Here is a 23,454-nt window from a genome sequence, read left to right as displayed (position 1 = left end):
GGGGTTATGACAGGGGAAACAGTGTAGACTTTAAATCGAGTGTGAGGGGTTATAACAGTAGTCTAGTGTGAGGGGTTATGACAGGGAAACAGTGTAGACTTTAAATCTAGTGTGAGGGGTTATGTCAGTAGTCTAGTGTGAGGGGTTATGTCAGTAGTCTAGTGTGAGGGGTTATGTCAGTAGTCTAGTGTGAGGGGTTATGTCAGTAGTCTAGTGTGAGGGGTTATGTCAGTAGTCTAGTGTGAGGGGTTATGTCAGTAGTCTAGTGTGAGGGGTTATGTCAGTAGTCTAGTGTGAGGGGTTATGTCAGTAGTCTAGTGTGAGGGGTTATGTCAGTAGTCTAGTGTGAGGGGTTATGTCAGTAGTCTAGTGTGAGGGGTTATGTCAGTAGTCTAGTGCGAGGGGTTATGTCAGTAGTCTAGTGTGAGGGGTTATGTCAGTAGTCTAGTGTGAGGGGTTATGTCAGTAGTCTAGTGTGAGGGGTTATGTCAGTAGTCTAGTGTGAGGGGTTATGTCAGTAGTCTAGTGCGAGGGGTTATGTCAGTAGTCTAGTGTGAGGGGTTATGTCAGTAGTCTAGTGTGAGGGGTTATGTCAGTAGTCTAGTGTGAGGGGTTATGACAGGGGAAACAGTGTGAAAACACCCTAAGTGTCTGTGTCAACACAGACAGACACACAGAGAGAAGACTCGAAGGGTCAGTGCTCCTGTGCTCTGCCCTTATGGGTTGAATATTGTCAATGTCGACGTATGGACAATAAAGTTATCCCTTTTCGATTCTCCTCAAGACAGAAAGCCACAGTCATGGTAAAGTGCATTGATAGCATCATGAAGGTAAAGGTGATGAAAGTACCCAGAGAGTAAAAAACAACAGCCTCCAGATAATGTGACATGGGCCTAATATACTCTACATTAGCATATATTGTCTCTGTAACAGAGACAGGTGAAAGCAATCTGCTGGGTGCCTATCAGGGCGACAGATCACCTGTCCACTTCCTTCATAACAGTGTAGATGTTAGAAGATGAAGCCATAGACATTATCATAAGGGTTAGGATCATAGTCGTACATGACATAGGTTATGAAGGGGTTATTGAGGAGTCATTACCTGACGTAGAGCGTTCTCTTCTGGCTGGTCCGCAGAGAGCCACTGCTGATGCTGCTGTTCATCATCTGTTCACGTAGATCATGAATTTTGGCTTCAAACCGACTGTACTCTGGAAAACAGTGGGAAAAGGAGGAAATTATAACTGAATGAAAAAAGAGAAAACTGACAGTAGTCTGAAAAAAGACTGATTCCACTCTGTTCTGCAGAGGAAAGATAGGACTGTTTTGGGTATACAGCAGATTTGATTGTTTTCTGGCGATGAATGCATTATGACAGAGAGAGATTTAACTATTGTACTCTGACGTAGAGGGAGTGGGAGAGAGATTGAGACAAATACAAATTCTACACTGTTGCCCTAGAGCACACAAATAATTACACCTACCTCGGCCTAAACACCAACACCACAGGTAAATTCCACGAGGCTATGAACACTTGTATGCCATCAAATGGAACATAAAACTCAACATCCCAATTAGGATCTGGCTGAAAATACTCCAATCAGTTATAGAACCCATTGCCCTCTATGGTTGTGAGGTCTGGGGTCCACTCACCTACCAAGAATGTACAAAATGTGACAAACACCCAATTGCAGGATTCTGCAAAAATATGAATTGTGTTCAACGCAAAACCCGCAAACAATACAGAGATGAATTAGGACTATATCCACCAGTTATCAATATCCAGAAAATAACTGTTCAATTCTAAAACCACCTAAAAGGAAGTGATGCCCACACGTTCCACCACAAAGCCAGCTGATTAACAGCCAGCTGGCTCTGTTCACAAACACAAACAGACCCCCAGGACAACAACACAACGAGACCCAACTAAAATTATGAGAAAGCAAAAAGATAACTATTTGACACACTGGAAAGAATCAACCAAAAAACAGAGCAGACTAGAATGTTATCTGTCCCTAAACAGAGGGACAAGGCAGACCCGGCCCTCAAGAGAAGACAGGCTATGTGCACATTGTCCACAAAATGAGGTGGAAACTGAGCTGCACTTCCTAACCACCTGCCAAATGCATGACCATATTAGAGACACATATGTCCCTCAGATTTTACACACACACAGAGACAGAGAGACAGAGAGAGACAGAGAGAGAGAGACAGGGAGAGACAGAGACAGAGAGACAGAGAGCAACAGAGAGAGAGACAGAGAGACAGAGCAACAGAGAGACAGAGCAACAGAGAGACAGAGAGACAGAGCAACAGAGAGACAGAGCAACAGAGAGACAGACAGACAGACAGACAGAGAGACAGACAGACAAAAACAGACAGAGACAGACAGAGACAGACAGACAGAGAGACACAGACAGAGAGAGTGACACAGACAGAGAGAAAGAGAGAGAGAGACACAGACAGAGAGAGAGAGAGAGAGAGACACAGACAGAGACAGAGAGAGACAGACAAGAAGACAGAGAGAGAGACAGAGACAGACAAGACAGAAAAAGAGAGACAGACAGAGAGACAGACAGAGAGACAGAGACCTTCTGTCAACGACTAAAGATAAAGGGTTTAAATGTAGTTGCTGTTCTGTGGCTGATGAGTCTGTGTGGCTGATGAGTCTGTGTACCAGAGAGACTGGCTAAACCCTACCGGTGGAGGGAGGGAGGGAGGGAGGGGGATGTAGAGAGAGAGTCCACCTGGTTACATCTCTCTGGCTGCAACGTCTGGCCAAATCTCTACATCTCCTCTGAGAAGATGAGAGGAGGACTACCAGTAGTTTTCACTATGATTAAAACTGATCTGAAATCAGTTATCCCATGCAGATATGTCTGGGAAAGAGTTATACACTGATCTAGGGCTTGGTAGAACTAGTGTAACGCTCTGAACCAATGAAAACACATCTATTACAAACGATGACTTTTTTCCACGGCCGGATGTGATGCAACCTGGATTCGAACCAGGGACTGCAGTGACGCCTCTTTCACTGCATCTCGCGCCACTCGGGAGCCCTAATGATCAGATATAACGTTGTCTCTACATCATCAGACAGCTGTTTTTAGATTATTTTGAGGATACAGGTCCCTTGCAGGTGGAATGGGGTGTGACGGTGACATCACAAAGGAACAAACCATAATACACACAGAGGAACAACAAATATCTAATCTCCAACGCTACACATATATCACCATGTCTCGTTCCCTATCAATCTCCTGCGCAGTAATAATTTAAACAACTGTCAAGAGAAACACCAACAGCTACAGCAACACCAACAGCAACACCAACAGCTACAGCAACACCAACAGCAACACCAACAGCTACAGCAACAGCTACAGCAACACCAACAGCTACACCAACAGCTACAGCAACAGCTACAGCAACACCAACAGCTACAGCAACACCAACAGCTACAGCAACAGCTACAGCAACACCAACAGCAACACCAACAGCAACACCAACAGCTACTCCAACAGCTACAGCAACAGCTACAGCAACAGCTACAGCTACACCAACAGCTACACCAACAGCTACTCCAACAGCTACAGCAACACCAACAGCTACAGCAACACCAACAGCTACACCAACACCAACACCAACAGCTACACCAACACCAACAGCTACAGCAACACCAACAGCTACACCAACAGCTACACCAACACCAACAGCTACAGCAACACCAACAGCTACAGCAACACCAACAGCTACAGATACACCAACAGCTACACCAACAGCTACAGCAACACCAACAGCTACACCAACAGCTACACCAACAGCTACACCAACACCAACAGCTACACCAACACCAACAGCTACAGCAACACCAACAGCTACAGCAACACCAACAGCTACAGCAACACCAACAGCTACATCAACACCAACAGCAACACCAACAGCTACACCAACAGCTACACCAACACCAACAGCTACAGCAACACCAACAGCTACACCAACAGCTACACCAACACCAACAGCTACAGCAACACCAACACCTACAGCAACAGCAACACCAACAGCTACAGCAACACCAACAGCTACAGCAACACCAACAACACCAACAGCTACAGCAACACCAACAACACCAACAGCAACACCAACAGCTACAGCAACACCAACAGCTACAGCATCATCAAAATACAGAGGCAGAAAAACACTCCAAAATACAGTAGCTCCTAGATGATAGAAAAGGCCCACAGCGTCCACCCACCCACCATGGGGAACCAAGCAGTTATATTAAAAAGTGAAACTGAGGCGAACACAATCCCCCGTAAAACCCTCTGGGGCTAAATTCAGCATCTGAAACAACATACACAGGGAAACACCAGAACAGAGAACATTCTGATGAATTCCTGACAAGCCTTAAATAGGCCTTTTTTCTAAATAGAAAACCGCTGTGTGCTGAAGCATGTCTACTCTGTTGTCAGATAGACGTAGCAGCATGAAGCAGCATGAAGCAGAAAGGGGCTGAGCAGAGCACTTTGCTGCCTGTGCGTAGACGCCTGCCGTGTCCTACCACCCATCCCCGAGCCATTACTGTACACGGAACGTAATTAAGGCTGAGTAACCTAATCATACTGGAGCACCAGCACACACACACACACACACACACACACACACACACACACACACACACAGTTTTATCTCTGAAAGACAAAGCTGTAACAACATGCTGTACTTACATAGTGCTCTGCTGAGGGGTCGCTTCTGACTGGTGAAAGGTTCTTCTCTCTGAGTTAGAGCCTGGTCTCTGCTCTCAGAGATGTGTCGGTGTGTGTGGTAGTGATGACGAGCTCTCTCTAGCGTCTGCTCCACATTGGCTCCTGTGTGTGTGTGTGTGTGTGTAGAGATACTACAATCCGTCTCTCCTCCAGCTTGTCTCAACGAGAAACAGAAACAACAGATGCTAAAGCACTCTCCCTCCTCCTCCTCTCTATCTCCTCTCCCTCCTCAACTCTCCCTACTCTCTCCCTCCTCCTCCTCTCTCTCCTCTCTCTCTCCCTCCTCCTCAACTCTCCCTCTCCTCCTCCTCTCTCTCCCTCCTCTCTCTCCTCTCTCTCTCTCCTCCTCCTCAACTCTCCCTCCTCCTCAACTCTCCCTCCTCCTCCTCTCTCTCTCTCCTCCTCCTCCTCTCTCTCTCTCCTCCTCCTCGCCATCTCCCTCCTCCCTCTCCCTCCTCTCTCTCCTCTCCTTCCTCCTCTCTCTCTCTCCTTCCTCTTCTCTCTCTCCCTCCTCTCTCTCTCTCTCTCTCCCTCCCCTCTCTCTCTCTCCCTCCCCTCTCTCTCCCTCCCCTCTCTCTCTCTCTCTCTCTCTCTCCCTCCCCCCTCTCTCTCTCCCTCCTCTCTCTCTCCCTCCTCTCTCTCTCCCTCCTCTCTCTCTCTCCCTCCCTCCCCTCTCTCTCTCTCTCTCTCTCCCTCCCCCCTCTCTCTCTCCCTCCCCTCTCTCTCTCTCTCTCCCCCCCCCCTCTCCCTCCCTCCCTCCCTCCTCTCTCTCTCTCTCTCCCTCCTCTTTCTCTCCCTCCCTCCTCTCTCTCCCTCCCTCCTCTTTCTCTCCCTCCCTCCTCTCTCTCCCTCCCTCCTCTGTCTCTCTCCCTCCTCTCTCTCTCCCTCCTCGCCATCTCCCTTCTCCCCATCCTCCTCTCTCCCCCCTTCTCCCCATCCTCCTCTATCGTTACTGCAATCACCCCTCCCCTTGTTCAAGGCAACTTGCTTCAGGGCTGACAGGCACACACACTTTCTGCTCTGTGTAACGCATCTTACACACACACTTTCTGCTCTGTGTAACGCATCTTACACACACACTTTCTGCTCTGTGTAACGTATATTACACACAGGCTTTCTGAGCTGTATACTGCCAAGTACAGACCACTACAGCCTAGTACACACCACTACTGCCTAGTACACACCACTACAGCCTAGTACACACCACTACAGCCTAGTACACACCACTACGGCCTAGTACACACCACTACGGCCTAGTACACACCACTACGGCCTAGTACACACCACTACGGCCTAGTACACACCACTACGGCCTAGTACACACCACTACGGCCTAGTACACACCACTACGGCCTAGTACACACCACTACGGCCTAGTACACACCACTACGGCCTAGTACACACCACTACAGCCTAGTACACACCACTACAGTCTAGTACACACCACTACTGCCTAGTACACACCACTACAGTCTAGTACACACCACTACTGCCTAGTACACACCACTACAGCCTAGTACAGACCACTATAGCCTAGTACAGACCACTATAGCCTAGTACAGACCACTACAGCCTAGTACACACCACTACAGCCTAGTACACACCACTACAGCCTAGTACAGACCACTATAGCCTAGTACAGACCACTACAGCCTAGTACACACCACTACAGCCTAGTACACACCACTACAGCCTAGTACACACCACTACTGCCTAGTACACACCACTACAATCTAGTACACACCACTACAGCCTAGTACACACCAATACAGCCTAGTACAGACCACTATAGCCTAGTACAGACCACTACAGCCTAGTACACACCACTACAGCCTAGTACACACCACTACAGCCTAGTACACACCACTACTGCCTAGTACACACCACTACAGTCTAGTACACACCACTACAGCCTAGTACACACCACTACAGTCTAGTACACACCACTACAGCCTAGTACACACCACTACTGCCAAAGGCCTCTATATTATTATTACACCATACTTTTCCCCCAGCCCATACACGTAGAGAAGACCCCTCACGCTGAACCAAGTCAATGACACACACACACACACACACACACACACACACACACACACACACACACACACACACACACACACTATGTAGAAGGGTAATGGCACTGGTACACTGGCCCTGGTATACTGGCCCCACGCTGGCCCTGGTATACTGGCCCCACGCTGGCCCTGGTATACTGGCCCCACGCTGACCCCGGTACACTGGCCCCATGCTGACCCCGGTACACTGGCCCTGGTATACTGGCCCCACGCTGGCCCTGGTACACTGGCCCTGGAATACTGGCCCTGGTATACTGGCCCTGGTACACTGGCCCTGGTACACTGGCCCTGGTACACTGGCTCTGGTATACTGGCCCCACGCTGGCCCTGGTACACTGGCCCTGGAATACTGGCCCTGGTATACTGGCCCTGGTACACTGGCCCTGGTACACTGGCCCTGGTACACTGGCTCTGGTATACTGGCCCCACGCTGGCCCTGGTACACTGGCCCTGGAATACTGGCCCCACGCTGGTCCTGGCACTGGTACGCTGGCCCCACGCTGGCCCTGGTATACTGGCCCCACGCTGGCCCTGGTACACTGGCCCCACGCTGGCCCTGGTACACTGGCCCCACGCTGGACTAGTGGTGTGGGGGCTGTGCTTTGGCAAAGTGGGTGGGGTTATATCCTGCCTGTTTGGCCCTGTCCGGGGGTATCATCGGATGGGGCCACAGTGTCTTCTGATCCCTCCTGTCTCAGCCTCCAGTATTTATGCTGCAGTAGTTTATGTGTCGGGGGGCTAGGGTCAGTCTGTTACATCTGGAGTATTTCTCTTGTCTTATCCGGTGTCCTGTGTGAATTTAAATATGCTCTCTCTATTCTCTCTTTCTGTCTTTCTCTCGGAGGACCTGAGCCCTAGGACCATGCCTCAGGACTACCTGGTATGATGACTCCTTGCTGTCCCCAGTCCACCTGGCCGTGCTGCTGCTCCAGTTTCAACTGTTCTGCCTGCGGCTATGGAACCCTGACCTGTTCACCGGACGTGCTTGTTGCACCCTCGACAACTACTATGATTATTATTATTTGACCATGCTGGTCATTTATGAACATTTTAACATCTTGACCATGTTCTGTTATAATATCCACCCTGCACAGCCAGAAGAGGACTGGCCACCCCTCATAGCCTGGTTCCTCTCTAGGTTTCTTCCTAGGTTTTTGGCCTTTCTAGGGAGTTTTTCCTAGGGAGTTTTTCCTAGCCACCGTGCTTCTTTCACATGCTTTGCTTGCTGTTTGGGGTTTTAGGCTGGGTTTCTGTACAGCACTTTGAGATATCAGCTGATGTACGAAGGGCTATATAAAAATAAATTTGATTTGATTTGACCTGGTACACTGGCCCCACGCTGGACCTGGTACACTGGCCCCACGCTGGACCTGGTACACTGGCCCCACGCTGGACCTGGTACACTGGCCCTGGTACACTGGCCCTGGAATTAGCACAAGTAATAGCGAATTTCCATGGAGGCTACTAGCTAAATATGCTAACGAGCACAAAGACAGGAAATCCAGCTCATAATGTTATACATGTATAGGTAAGAGCTACCGAAATGTAATTTTTGGTGACTTTGGACATTTACAAGCGAATGTGAACGAGAGACACTGTGCAAATCAACAAAGTTTTGACGCATGCTTGTCTGAAGGAAGAACAGTACTGGCTCTGAAGCAGCATGTCTACAGCTGTGTCTGTGTGGAGTCGCTAAAGCAACCGGCCTGCCTGCTGTGCTCGGAGAAGAGGGAGGAGTAGACGGGCTGAGAACGAAGAGGAGAAAAAACGCAAAGAAATCAAGATAGCAATGGCAGCTACACAAATAACTAATCCAAAGGGCTTTTACTTCTCCAACACGGCAGAAAGATAACACAATACAATGCCCAGTCAGTCACCTTATTAATTCAGCCACATAGGGGTCGGGCTAACGCCGAATTAAAAACATTTTTACGAAGGAAAATAAGATAAAACGCATAAGAAATCTCTCGCTGTGTTTCGTAAATGCAGATCTAAAATGGTTCTTATTGTAATTTCTGCTCGGCATCAGACTCATTTTGTGATTCAGTTGCACATCTCCAATGGGATGAGAATTCACAAATGGGCATTCTATCAGCAAACAGCTTTTCTCTGGTACTTTTCTCAGTGTAGCCAGCCTACTTTTCTCTGGTAAAATTCAAGATTAACTTTAAGGAAAACATTACGAAATGTAGCTGGCTACAATTCTTCCTACAATAAACATCAGAAATATGATGGCCATGCATCGTCTTTGCAAAAATACCTTGCTTTTTCATTGTACGCTCATTTACGTGTGCGGCTGCCAGCCAGATAGCGTTGCACTGATGAAAATGAAGCTATTCTGTTGAATGTGTTGCACTATCCCTGATCACTCTATTGAAGCAAAGACCACTGTTCACTTTCAATATAAAACACGACCCCTGTCAATACACAGCAGGACTCACCTGCTCCTGCTTTCTCCTGTTGTGCTATTTATTAACAAACACATGACTGGCTCAACTGTTCTGGGGAACTATGCTAAGCTTCATAATGTAAAGTAATGTTACAGGTGAAATGAAGAACGGAATCTGTTTTATCTACTAAAGTTTTGCACAAGTTAACTGCAAGTATTTACTTAAGTAGCTAAAAATATTGCTATTTTTTGAAAAACTACAAAGAAATCTTTTCAACGGTATTGATGGTATTGAAAAAACATCCCATGGCTATTTCCAAATACTCTGGTACATGGTATATACTCTATTCCACCCAAGCCTAGTGACAGCCCCCTGGGCTCTGCTTCGGGGGAGGTGGTGACAGCGCCCTGGGCTCTGGTCCGGGGGAGGTGGTGACAGCCCCCTGGGCTCTGCTCCGGGAGAGGTGGTGACAGCCCCCTGGGCTCTGCTCCGGGAGAGGTGGTGACAGCCCCCTGGGCTCTGGTCCGGGGGAGGTGGTGACAGCCCCCTGGGCTCTGCTCCGGGAGAGGTGGTGACAGCCCCCTGGGCTCTGGTCCGGGGGAGGTGGTGACAGCCCCCTGGGCTCTGGTCCGGGGGAGGTGGTGACAGCCCCCTGGGCTCTGCTCCGGGGGAGGTGGTGACAGCCCCCTGGGCTCTGCTCCGGGAGAGGTGGTGACAGCCCCCTGGGCTCTGCTCCGGGAGAGGTGGTGACAGCCCCCTGGGCTCTGCTCCGGGATGATACTGTATATAACTATAAAGCTGCCATCAGAGAGAAAATCAACAGACTGCTGGAATACATACAGTCATCCATCAGGGACAGAGAGAGTCATGTCTTCCTGTACTGCAGCATCCAACACAATAGGCAGTTAGAGTCATGTCTTCCTGTACTGCAGCATCCAACACAATAGGCAGTTAGAGAGAGTTATGTCTTCCTGTACTGCAGCATCCAACACAATAGGAAGTTAGAGAGAGTCATGTCTTCATGTACTGCAGCATCCAACACAATAGGCAGTTAGAGAGAGTCATGTCTTCATGTACTGCAGCATCCAACACAATAGGCAGTTAGAGAGAGTCATGTCTTCCTGTACTGCAGCATCCAACACAATAGGAAGTTAGAGAGAGTCATGTCTTCATGTACTGCAGCATCCAACACAATAGGCAGTTAGAGAGAGTCATGTCTTCCTGTACTGCAGCATCCAACACAATAGGCAGTTAGAGAGAGTCATGTCTTCATGTACTGCAGCATCCAACACAATAGGCAGTTAGAGAGAGTTATGTCTTCATGTACTGCAGCATCCAACACAATAGGCAGTTAGAGAGAGTCATGTCTTCCTGTACTGCAGCATCCAACACAATAGGCAGTTAGAGAGAGTCATGTCTTCATGTACTGCAGCATCCAACACAATAGGCAGTTAGAGTTATGTCTTCCTGTACTGCAGCATCCAACACAATAGGCAGTTAGAGAGAGTCATGTCTTCATGTACTGCAGCATCCAACACAATAGGCAGTTAGAGTCATGTCTTCATGTACTGCAGCATCCAACACAATAGGAAGTTAGAGAGAGTTATGTCTTCCTGTACTGCAGCATCCAACACAATAGGCAGTTAGAGAGAGTCATGTCTTCATGTACTGCAGCATCCAACACAATAGGCAGTTAGAGTTATGTCTTCCTGTACTGCAGCATCCAACACAATAGGCAGTTAGAGAGAGTCATGTCTTCATGTACTGCAGCATCCAACACAATAGGCAGTTAGAGTCATGTCTTCATGTACTGCAGCATCCAACACAATAGGCAGTTAGAGAGAGTCATGTCTTCCTGTACTGCAGCATCCAACACAATAGGCAGTTAGAGAGAGTCATGTCTTCATGTACTGCAGCATCCAACACAATAAGCAGTTAGAGAGAGTCATGTCTTCATGTACTGCAGCATCCAACACAATAGGCAGTTAGAGAGAGTCATGTCTTCCTGTACTGCAGCATCCAACACAATAAGCAGTTAGAGAGAGTCATGTCTTCATGTACTGCAGCATCCAACACAATAGGCAGTTAGAGAGAGTCATGTCTTCCTGTACTGCAGCATCCAACACAATAGGCAGTTAGAGAGAGTCATGTCTTCATGTACTGCAGCATCCAACACAATAAGCAGTTAGAGAGAGTCATGTCTTCATGTACTGCAGCATCCAACACAATAGGCAGTTAGAGAGAGTCATGTCTTCATGTACTGCAGCATCCAACACAATAAGCAGTTAGAGAGAGTCATGTCTTCATGTACTGCAGCATCCAACACAATAGGCAGTTAGAGAGAGTCATGTCTTCCTGTACTGCAGCATCCAACACAATAAGCAGTTAGAGAGAGTCATGTCTTCCTGTACTGCAGCATCCAACACAATAGGCAGTTAGAGAGAGTCATGTCTTCATGTACTGCAGCATCCAACACAATAAGCAGTTAGAGAGAGTCATGTCTTCATGTACTGCAGCATCCAACACAATAGGCAGTTAGAGAGAGTCATGTCTTCATGTACTGCAGCATCCAACACAATAAGCAGTTAGAGAGAGTCATGTCTTCATGTACTGCAGCATCCAACACAATAGGCAGTTAGAGAGAGTCATGTCTTCCTGTACTGCAGCATCCAACACAATAAGCAGTTAGGCACATCTCAAGGTAGAACTCAGAAACAGGGAGATCCATAACCTGAACAAGGCTATGGATAATTGGCTGGTGAGGAGATTATTAGTGTGTTAGCGTTGGGTTGTTCCATGTCATTTCAGCAAGCCACCTCAGATCGTTCTGAAATCATTTCTCTAGTTAGAAACCGATAAGATTAGCATTCATACAACATTATTTTGTTGAAATGTAATTTTATCTCTGAGAGATTAAGCTAATTGATTGCATCCAAATTGGCCATTTTAATTTACAGGATTCATATAATATTTAATAAATATAGTACCTAACATCCGATTTGGACCAAACCTTTTCATAACAATGAGTAAGACATGAGGAATCCAAATAAATTGTCAAGAGCCATCCATGGACCCCCCCACACCAATACCACCCGGACTATGTGTGTACAGTATCAGTCATACAATTAGGAATTAGAATACTGGAATGGAAATTAACCATCTTTTGATGGTCCAAAGGTCAGCCATGTAGTTCAGGGAGTTGGTCAACCATGGTTTGCCAGTGCTGTGATAAGATTGTGTAAAACAACAAATGTGAGGAATTTATCTGCACTGTTTGTGTGTTAGTTAGCTAGCTACACCAACAGCAAGCTACACCAACAGCTACAGGAATTTATCTGCACTGTTTGTGTGTTAGTTAGCTAGCTAGCCAGTTTGAGAAATGTGACCGACCAGCTCAAATCGGTCTTATGCAGCAAAATTTGAAAGTGTTTTTTTACATTGCATAATTGTACTCAAGAGCTACAAAATGGTATATCATACACTACTGTTAAGTAACAATGGAAAAGTAATTCTGCTTTGAAAGTTGATAAACTTGTAAACTCACTTTTGAGAAAATGGCCTTTGAATGTTTTGGTACCTACTATTGGTGAGCCCTTCTTTGTCTACACCCATTCAGCGTAGTTCACACCCTCTTATGTTTTAGCCTCACCCATCTCTTTAAGGGTTGATCCGAGCGTTCTGTACTAACAGCAGCAGCCAAGCACCCAAGCTCACGTTGAGAGAACAGCTCACTGAACATTACTCACCCTAGCAGAGCTGGTTAGGTTGTTATGTTATCCAGAGCGTTGGTGACTTCAACTGTGCTGCTGGCAACAATTTAATTACACTTTTTTGCCAACGTTTACTGACACCGGCCATATTCAACTCGTGTTGAGCGTTCGTAAATGAATAAGTTATTCTGTGCTCTGGCAGAAGTAACGTTACACTCAGACGAGATTGCTCTGAAATCGGAGTAGATGGCCAAACTGAATTTACGAACGCACCAAAATGGTTACTTGAATAATGGAGTCTATGCAAGTAGCTAGGTAAACAATGAACCATAATCCCAACTCATGACGGTACTACCCTGCATGAATCTGCAGGTAGCTAACCAACCAGGTTCAATGTTAGCTAGCTAACATTAGGCTATAACTAGTCAAGCAAATGGCTCTGAGATACGAATAATAAGATCATACACGTACGTTAGCTAGTGAGCCAGCTAGCTAACAATACACTTTAACTTGAAATGAAACCACTTTCTGTCAAAATTAGAAATGTGTAATATCTTAAAATGTAGCTAGCTAGACTATCTTACCCGCATACATCATGGATGGACGCGTCTCCTGTCGGATGCCATGGTTGCCCTTAGTTTGAAGATGTAATCCGGAAACAGGTGTTTTCTCCATCTCCTTAGCTATCATACTCTAATTCCACTGATTTCAAAACTCAGTCCTCCAGAAAGTGGAGAGCAACACTTATGCAGTTCTACTACGTGATACATAAAGAAAGCAGCGTTAGACAGGATTACCTACATATACTGACTAGCTCAAATAGACAGAAGCATGCGTTATGACAGACCAATCCGAACTCATCTCTCGGCATGTCCAGCCCACTCATTATGTCAGCCAATCATGGCTAGCGGGAAGGTTGCCAGCTTTTTCTGTGGCTGAACCAACTAGGCTCGTAATTTAACCATTTTATTTGTATTTACAAATGGAATACAAGTTTGTTATTATGGCACATGAAAGTTCACATGTTCGAGAAGGCATTTCTGCCAAAAAAACGCATTTGGATAAAAATAAAAGTTTACGTTCAAATGGCTCTCCTATGAAATAGTAACCCGCGACATACGCCTAGTTTCCTGAAACTGGTCACAAGGATTCCATAATCTTTTCAAATGAATTGCCAATATGCCAACATTTCATTCAAACAATGCAGTCAATCCACAGCAATACACTGGCTGAAATCAGTTGTTGATAGGACTTAGACAAGTTGTAAATGTAACAAGTACTGATATTGTAGCATTTAATAGCATTCACAGCTTTCGAAGAAAACAAAATCTGATACATTTATGGTCTGTTCACATATATTTTAAAGGCTATTTATACAGCACATTTCTATAAAACCCATATAAACTGTATTTATAATTATCTGAAAATATTTTAGGTTGACTAGAATTCGATTACACAATTTCTGATTCATCACATGCCTTACTTTTATTTTCTTGCATAGGTAAAAACAGGAAATGTATCACCTATGCCTCTACTGCCATTCACTTCAATTAGAATAGTTTGGGATTTCTTCCTGACCATGGCGGCTGCCATTCACTCCAATTAGAATAGTTTGGGATTTCTTCCTGACCATGGTGGCTGCCATTCATTCCAATTAGAATAGTTTGGGATTTCTTCCTGACCATGGCGGCTGCCATTCACTCCAATTAGAATAGTTTGGGATTTCTTCCTGACCATGGTGGCTGCCATTCACTCCAATTAGAATAGTTTGGGATTTCTTCCTGACCATGGTGGCTGCCATTCATTCCAATTAGAATAGTTTGGGATTTCTTCCTGACCATGGTGGCTGCCATTCATTCCAATTAGAATAGTTTGGGATTTCTTCCTGACCATGGTGGCTGCCATTCATTCCAATTAGAATAGTTTGGGATTTCTTCCTGACCATGGTGGCTGCATTCATTCCAATTAGAATAGTTTGGGATTTCTTCCTGACCATGGTGGCTGCCGTTCTGGCTCCATTATGGAGCTTTGAGGATTTATGACATAGTCCCTCTAGTAATCGAAAAGGATTTATTTGGTATCAGCACTTTATGTTAAAGGGTTACAAATTACAAAATGACATATTGGTTTCCTTACCCTGTAAGCAGTTTATGGACAAGGTATGACAGCAACCCATGCTTTGGTTTTGTACACCTGGCCACTTTTTCAAATGCTAACTATAAGCATTTGTGGCAAAAATCCAATGCAAGTCAATGGTACCTATACTAGCATTTCCGCGCTTCATATCCAAATCATCTATAAGTAACATCATTGATTTACACAATCAATTTCTAGATACTTCAGGACGATTTGGACAGCGTGAAAATGCTAATATGTGACCCACCCCCTGAATTCATTTGAAATTGTGTTCTTTTTTTTTTATTTCTTTTTTTACATTGGATAAAAGTAGAGACTCAAAGCTAGAAAATGATATGTCACAATTCAGTTGAGAATGGGAAAGTAATTCTGCTTTGAAAGTTGATAAACTGGTAACCCCACTTTTGAGAAAATGGAAAGTGAATGTATTGGTATACCTACTAGAGAACTCTTCTTTGTCCACACCCTCTTAAGCCTGAGCCCCACTGGGTCAGTCAAGAAATTTCATCAGCCGGTGATTGTCAAGCAAATAACTATCAGTCTCACAGTAATTGACCGTTAATTAACATAAACACATTTAGCATCTCCTGGCTTCCACACCTTTGGAACATCTACATTTTAAAAAGTATAATAAATCCATATAATATAGCCAACACCTTCACAATAAATTCATTATTTATTTTTGACAGGTCTAAAGAAACATGATATGAAGAAAATGTAGTCTATTTCAGAAGAACAAAATAGCATACTCTGAGTTGTCCTTATGTTAGGTTCTGATCTGGCTATGCCAAATGGCTGTGGGCTACACAAGTTTATTTAGCAGACAAGATTTGCTTAGAATTCCAAGGCATTATTTTATAGTATGTAGAATACAATTGAACAAAGCTGAATAAAATAGAAAGGATATTTTCTCCAAACAATTTGAGGAAGTGCTCACATGTGGCTATTCTGTGTTGAGCGGTTAACAAAGAAATAGGTACTCCTATATTCTTAATTTAGAGTTAATGGAACTTTAGTTGTTCTACAAACGTTGGGCTATATGTTTAGATTTTAAATACATTGTAAGGCTGCATGTTGTGATTAGTTTTTTTGTGCAGGCTGTACACACTTCATCAGTCTCTCATTCACAATTTGACAAGCACTTGATAATGCCTCAAATTTTTTTTAAACCAACACATTGGGGACGCAACTGCGTGCATCCTTATTCAATTCCAAGGTGAATTTTAATGATATTGGAAGAACTGTCCACATTGACTTTTCGTCAGCCAACAAGATGAGCAGGCCTAACGAACAGCAAAACCACTAGCCTGTCAATCTACTATCCCCCATAGTACAAAAGTTTGCCTATTCTATTCTTGGCGAGACATAAATATTCCAAACATAGTCTGGGACAGTTGTGGGATGCGATAGATCCCAAATTAATACAACCACTAGCATAAAAAAACGTCTTTACGCAATGAGGCTGATGCAACAGATCAGAACATTGAGCTTAAAATGTTGATAAACTATTAGGCTATTTCTTCACATTACAAGTGCAGCAATACGCACACAGCAGTAGGCTAGTAAGCTGAATATTCCATTAGAGTAAAACACTATTCTCAAAAGTGACCGCAAATGTGATTACGTATGTAATGCTTTTATTATAAAGGTGCATTTTTATGGTGAGAATAATCTTCCCCAAATTTGAAACTCACGCGCTGCTTATGTATGCCAGTTAGGCGCTACACCCCCTTGATAAGATTAATGTGCTTCATTTGAAGAAGTTATTTGGCCACGTTAGTTGTGAGAAAAAAATAAATAAAATACATAGCCGTTTTGACCATTTCTTTGGATTCCTCATGTCTAACTCATTATTAGAAAAAAGTTTAATCCAGATTGGACGTTTGGTACTATATTTATTAAATATTATATTAATCCTATAAATAAAAAATTGCCAATTTGGGTGCAATCAGTTAGCTTAATTTCTCAAAGATCAAATTATATTTCAACAAAATAATGTTGTAGGAATGTTAATCTTATTTGTTTCTAACAACAGAAACAAATTCAGAACAATTTGAGAAGGGGGTCAAAATCCTCTTTCTGGTGCTTTTTGAGGTGGAACCCTATTGTAAGTATGTACAGTTGATGTCGGAAGTTTACATACTCTCAGGTTGGAGTCATTAAAACTAGTTTTTCCAACCACTCCACACATTTCTTGTTAACAAACTATAGTTTTGGCAAGTCGGTTAGGACATCTACTTTGTACTTTACACAAGTAATTTTTCCAACAATTGTTCACAGACAGATTATTTCACTTATAATTCACTGTATCACAATTCCAGTGGGTCAGAAGTTTACATACACTAAGTTGACGGTGCCTTTAAACAGCTTGGAAAATTCCAGAAAATGATGTCATGGCTTTAGGAGCTTCTGATAGGCTAATTGACATAATTTGAGTCATTTGGAGGTGTACCCGTGGATGTATTTCAAGGCCTAGCTTCAAATTCAGTGCCTCTTTGCTTGACATCATGGGAAAATCAAAAGAAATCAGGCAGGACCTCAGAAAAAAAATTGTAGACCTCCACAAGTCTGGTTCATCCTTGGGAGCAATTTCCAAACACCTGAAGGTACCACGTTCATCTGTACAAACAATAGTACGCAAGTATAGACACCATGGGATAACGCAGCCGTCATACCGCTCAGGAAGGAAATACGTTCTGTCTTCTAGAGATGAACGTACTTTGGTGCGAAAAGTGCAAATCAATCCCAGAACAACAGCAAAGGACCTTGTGAAGATGCTGGAGGAAACAGGTACAAAAGTATCTATATCCACAGTAAAACGAGTCCTATATCGACATAACCTGAAAGGCCGCTCAGCAAGGAAGAAGCCACTGCTCCAAAACCGCCATAAAAAAGCAAGACTACAGTTTGCAACTGCACATGGGGACAAAGATCATACTTTTTGGAGAAATGTCCTCTGGTCTGATGAAACAAAAATAGAACTGTTTGGCCATTATGACCATCGTTATGTGTGGAGGAAAAAGGGGGAAGCTTGCAAGCTGAAGAACACCATTCCAACCGTGAAGCACGGGGGTGGCAGCATCATGTTGTGGGGGTGCTTTGCTGCAGGAGGGACTTGTGCACTTCACAAAATAGATGGCATCATGAGGGAGGAAAATTATGTGGATAAATTGAAGCAATAGCTCAAGACATTAGTCAGGAAGTTAAAGCTTGGTTGCAAATGGGTCTTTCAAATGGACAATGACCCCAAGCATACTTCCAAAGTTTTGTCAAAATGGCTTAAGGACAACAAAGTCAACCTATTGGAGTGGCCATCACAAAGCCCTGACCTCAATCCGATAGAACATTTGTGGGCAGAACTGAAAAAGCGTGTGTGAGCAAGGAGGCCTACAAACCTGACTCAGTTACACCAGCTCTGTCAGGAGGAATAGGCCAAAATTCACCCAACTTATTGTGAGAAGCTTGTGGAAGGCTACCCAAAACGTTTGATGCAAGTTAAACAATTTAAAGGCAATGCTACCAAATACGTATTGAGTGTATGTAAACTTCTGACCCACTGGGAATGTGATGAAATAAATAAAAGCTGAAATAAATCATTTTCTCAACTATTATTCTGACATTTCACATTCTTAAAATAAAGTGGTGATCCTAACTGACTTAAGACTGGGAATTTTTACTAGGATTAAATATCAGGAATTGTGAAAAACTGAGTTTAAATGTATTTGGCTTAGGTGTATGTAAACTTCCAACTTCAGCTGTAAGTGTTGCAAATGATGGTCTACACGCACAATAACGTGTTCTAAATATGTGTGACAAATAACATGTGATTTGATTTACAGTCCTGTTATAGTCCTGCTATAGTTACTTAGTCTGGTACACAGAGAACAGTACTGCACAGGCCATGTCTTATGATCCACAGAGACTTGTTCATTGGCCCAGCTGAAGCAGCTGTCTCTCCATGTGCTTAATGCAGTGTGTGGGTCTGACCCGCCTGCCGTGCTCAGTCAGGGGAACCAAGAATACACTTCCTACATAGCGGCTGTGTTCCAATCCAAAAGGCAGCATCCTTGTCGATTGGGACATAGCCATTACCTCTCATTCTGTCTTCCCTTCAGACTAATTGAAATGAGATGAACGGACTGTTGACCAAAGCCATCTTTCTAATAAAAGGACAATCCTTTGACCTTTAACCGGGTCGTATTCAAGATCCACTGTTGTTTGAAGACGGTCGGTGTCAGTTAGTCAGCCAGCCAAACAGTCAGTAAGTAAAATCAGCTGCTTACAGATCCCCTGATCCCTCCTGATCCACTCCACACTTTGATCAGCATGACTTAAATGAGCTCAAGGATCTGTGCCTAATGGTTGTGTGTGTGTGTGTGTGTGTGTGTGTGTGTGTGTGTGTGTGTGTGTGTGTGTGTGTGTGTGTGATGGCATTATGAGTCAGTGTTATGTACACTGGAAGAGCTTAAAAACAAAGGCAGACAGGCGGAGGTGAGAGATCTGCCTGCTCAGACCATGTTGGTTCAATGTTTGCTATGAGTACATCTTAGTTGATTTTGTTGGAAATGTTGAGAGTACGTTGATATACTCTCCTAGATGGGTTTGCTTTATCTATCTCTTAGGCCCAGTTTGAACACTGTAGAAATGCTGCCTTGTAATTGAATGAATGTTATACTATACATCATTAAGGAGAAGCCGAGCTGGGGCACTAATGGTCTAGATGGTCTGGATGTAGAATTGAATGATTGATGGGGAACAGGAAACTGTCCTGAGTAACAATCTATGTTGCTGTACACAGGAGGAGCACGCTCAGACAGACAGACAGACAGACAGACAGACAGACAGACAGACAGACAGACAGACAGACAGACAGACAGACAGACAGACAGACAGACAGACAGACAGACAGACAGACAGACAGACAGTAGTTGAAGGGATACATCCAGGTTAGAATTAGCATTGATCATAACTCTAAAGCAATGGAAGCCTTCAATGTCACTCTCTTCACATCATCTAAATTGCAGGAACAAAATCATCAACTCATAGTTACTTCGCCTGTCGCTATCACCACGTCCGACATGATTCTGTATGTCAGCGATACATAGTTAAAAGCAGGGCAGGAGAAGACATTAGCAGTTCCTCCTCTGAGCTTTTTCACATTCTGGCTAAAAGGAAATGTTTCAGCCATGTTAGTAATCAGCCAGTCGGTCTCCCCTTCAGAAGACTGGCGAGGCGTGAGGGCATATGAGCCTCAACCTCAGTCCCACCCTGGCTTCAATCCCAGCTTGAATCCCGGCTTCATTCCCGGACTCATCCTCGGCCTCACCGCCAGCTTCATCCACAGCCTCATCTCCAGCTTCACCCCCTGCTTCCAATCCCAGCCTCACCCCCAGCTTCATATCTAGCTTTAACCCCGGCTTCAGCCCTGGCGCTTCATACCCAGCTTCAGCTGGCCCAGAATAGCTCATGAGAGAACAGGTGTAAGACAACCAGAAGTAGTTGTTAGCGATTACAATTGATTTCATCATTATACCATGACGAGTTGGCATCAGTGTAGCTGAGACACTATTGTTTGTAAGACAAACAGTTTGTGGAGTGAAGGTTTTTCCCCAGAGGGTAATATAATTACTGTAAAGTCTTGTTTAAGACCTGAGCTGGCCAGAGACTGAGCTGGCCAGAGACTGAGCTGGCCATTCATCCGATTGGACAACATTTCCCTCATGAAAAACAACATTGAACTGTGCAAAACATACTATAAAACTCACTATAAATTGCAGCATGATTTATGCAGTAGCTTTTCTGTAACAATGTCCAAGAGAGGGAGATTTTCGATGGCCTGCCAGTTTGTATTTAAGGAGGGTATGTAACCACAGCATATTATCAATAAAAGCATTGATCCAAACTACTGACAGCCTAACCTGGTTTGATCTGAAAGCCTTCATTCTCCTTGTTGATCTGTGGTGGGGAAGAACTTGAAACCTCTACTAGAGAACTCATCATTAGTATTAGATCTCTCCCCCTCCCCTCCCTCTCCCCCTCCCTCACTCTCTCCCCATCTCTCCCCCCTCTCTCTCGCTGACTGTAATCTGAGTAGTATTAGCCCTCCCATCTCTATCCCGCTGCCTGCAGTCTGCCCCTACGCACTGCAGAACACACACACACACACACACACTCATTTATAGCTGGCCTCCTCCACCTCCTAAGCCTCTCTCCAGTGTCTAGACCTGTACACACAATGCAGATTCACCATTTGTGGAAATACGGTTCATTGGTACCTTTCCCCTTCTCTGGAAACTCTACTTGTGTGAAATGAGAATCACTACATCTACTGTTTAGTAGCTAATCTAGTGGAACTAAACTTGATGCATTGAGCTGATGCATGGGGGGGGATTGCTTTCTCTAAAACGGTTTTAGTTACATCCAGTGAAAACTCATAAGAAAATCCTTTTTTTTTTGCACTCCACAAACCCAGTTAACACTTGTTTGAGCCCAGGGAGAAGCAGTAAGGTCAGGATGAGCCAGGACCACAGCCATATATGTATATCTTGGCCTTCTTAAGACTAGTTGAGTATCTGGAGCATCAGCATTTGTGAGTTCGATTACAGGCTCAAAATGGCCAGAAACAAAGACCTTTCTTCTGAAACTCGTTGGTCTATTCTTGTTCTGAGAAATTAAGGCTATTCCATGCGAGAAATTGCCAAGAAACTGAAGAACTCGTACAACGCTGCGTACTACTCCCTTCAGAGAACAGCACAAACTGGCTCTAACCAGAATAGAAAGAGGAGTGGGAGACCCCAGTGCACAACTGAGCAACAGGACAAGTGCATTAGTGTCTAGTTTGAGAAACAGATGCCTCACAAGTCCTCAACTGGCAGCTTCATTAAATAGTACCCGCAAAACACAAGTCTCAACGTCAACAGTGAAAGGCGACTCCAGGATGCTGGCCTTCTAGGCAGAGTTCTGCTGTCCAGTGTCTGTGTTCTTTTGCCCATCTTAATCTTGTATTTTTATTGGCCAATCTGAGATATGGCTTTTTCTTTGCAACTCTGCCTAGAAGGCCAGCATCCCGGAGTCGCCTCTTCATCGTTGAGACTAAAATCAATAGTCACCGACAACATTAACAATCTACACTGTATTTCTGATCAATTTGATGTTATTTTAATGGACCAAAAAAAATAGCTTTTCTTTCAAAAACAAGGACATTTCTAAGTGACCCCAAACCTTTGAACGGTAGTGTACCTCAGAGGAGCCCAGGACACTGTTCAAGACTGCCCACAAGAAGACCCCTACTCCTCCTTCCTTCAAACTAGTATTCCTCCTCCATCTAGTTCCCTCCTCCATCCATCCATCTATTACCCTCCTCCATCCATCCATCTATTACCCTCCTCCATCCATCCATCCATCTATTACCCTCCTCCATCCATCCATCTATTACCCTCCTCCATCCATCCATCCATCTATTACCCTCCTCCATCCATCCATTTCCCTCCTCCATCCATCCATCCATTTCCCTCCTCCATCCATCCATCTATTTCCCTCCTCCATCCATCCATCTATTACCCTCCTCCATCCATCCATCTATTACCCTCCTCCATCCATCCATCCATCTATTACCCTCCTCCATCCATCCATCCATCTATTACCCTCCTCCATCCATCCATCCATCTATTACCCTCCTCCATCCATCCATTTCCCTCCTCCATCCATCCATCCATTTCCCTCCTCCATCCATCTATTACCCTCCATCCATCCATCCATTTCCCTCCTGCATCCATCCATCTATTTCCCTCCTCCATCCATCCATCTATTTCCCACCTCCATCCATCCATCTATTACCCTCCTCCATCCATCCATCCATCCATCCATCTATTTCCCTCCTCCATCCATCCATTTCCCTCCTCCATCCATCCATCTATTACCCTCCTCCATCCATCCATCTATTTCCCTCCTCCATCCATCCATCTATTTCCCTCCATCCCATCCATCCATCCATCCATCCATCTATTACCCTCCTCCATCCATCCATCTATTTCCCTCCCTCCATCCATCCATCCATCCATCCATCCATCCATCCATCCATCCATCCATCCATCCATCTATTACCCTCCTCCATACATCCATCTATTTCCCTCCTCCATCCATCCATCTATTTCCCTCCTCCATCCATCCATCTATTTCCCTCCTCCATCCATCCATCTATTACCCTCCTCCATCCATCCATCTATTACCCTCCTCCATCCATCCATCCATCCATCCATCCATCCATCCATCCATCCATCCATCCATCCATCCATCCATCCATCCATCCCTCCATCCATCCATTTCCCTCCTCCATCCATCCATCTATTTCCCTCCTCCATCCATCCATCTATTACCC

General features: G+C 44.7%; 1 protein-coding gene across 14 annotated transcripts in view; it reads right to left on the bottom strand.

Annotated features, from left to right (window-relative positions):
* The window catches only part of dlg1a (discs large MAGUK scaffold protein 1a), a 380,448-nt gene that overhangs the window by 70,808 nt on the left and 286,186 nt on the right, over window positions 1–23,454 (bottom strand). For all 14 annotated transcript variants that reach the window (XM_045687910.2, XM_045687907.2, XM_045687908.2 and 11 more), the window contains one exon: window positions 1,103–1,211. In XM_045687910.2, coding sequence (XP_045543866.1) covers window positions 1,103–1,211 — 109 coding nt within the window. The remainder of the gene's footprint in view (window positions 1–1,102; window positions 1,212–23,454) is intronic.

This window comes from Salmo salar, chromosome 10 (genome assembly GCF_965601325.2).
Source record: "Salmo salar chromosome 10, fSalSal1, whole genome shotgun sequence".
NCBI lineage: Eukaryota > Metazoa > Chordata > Actinopteri > Salmoniformes > Salmonidae > Salmo > Salmo salar.
This window is presented reverse-complemented; position numbering and strand designations above follow the sequence as displayed.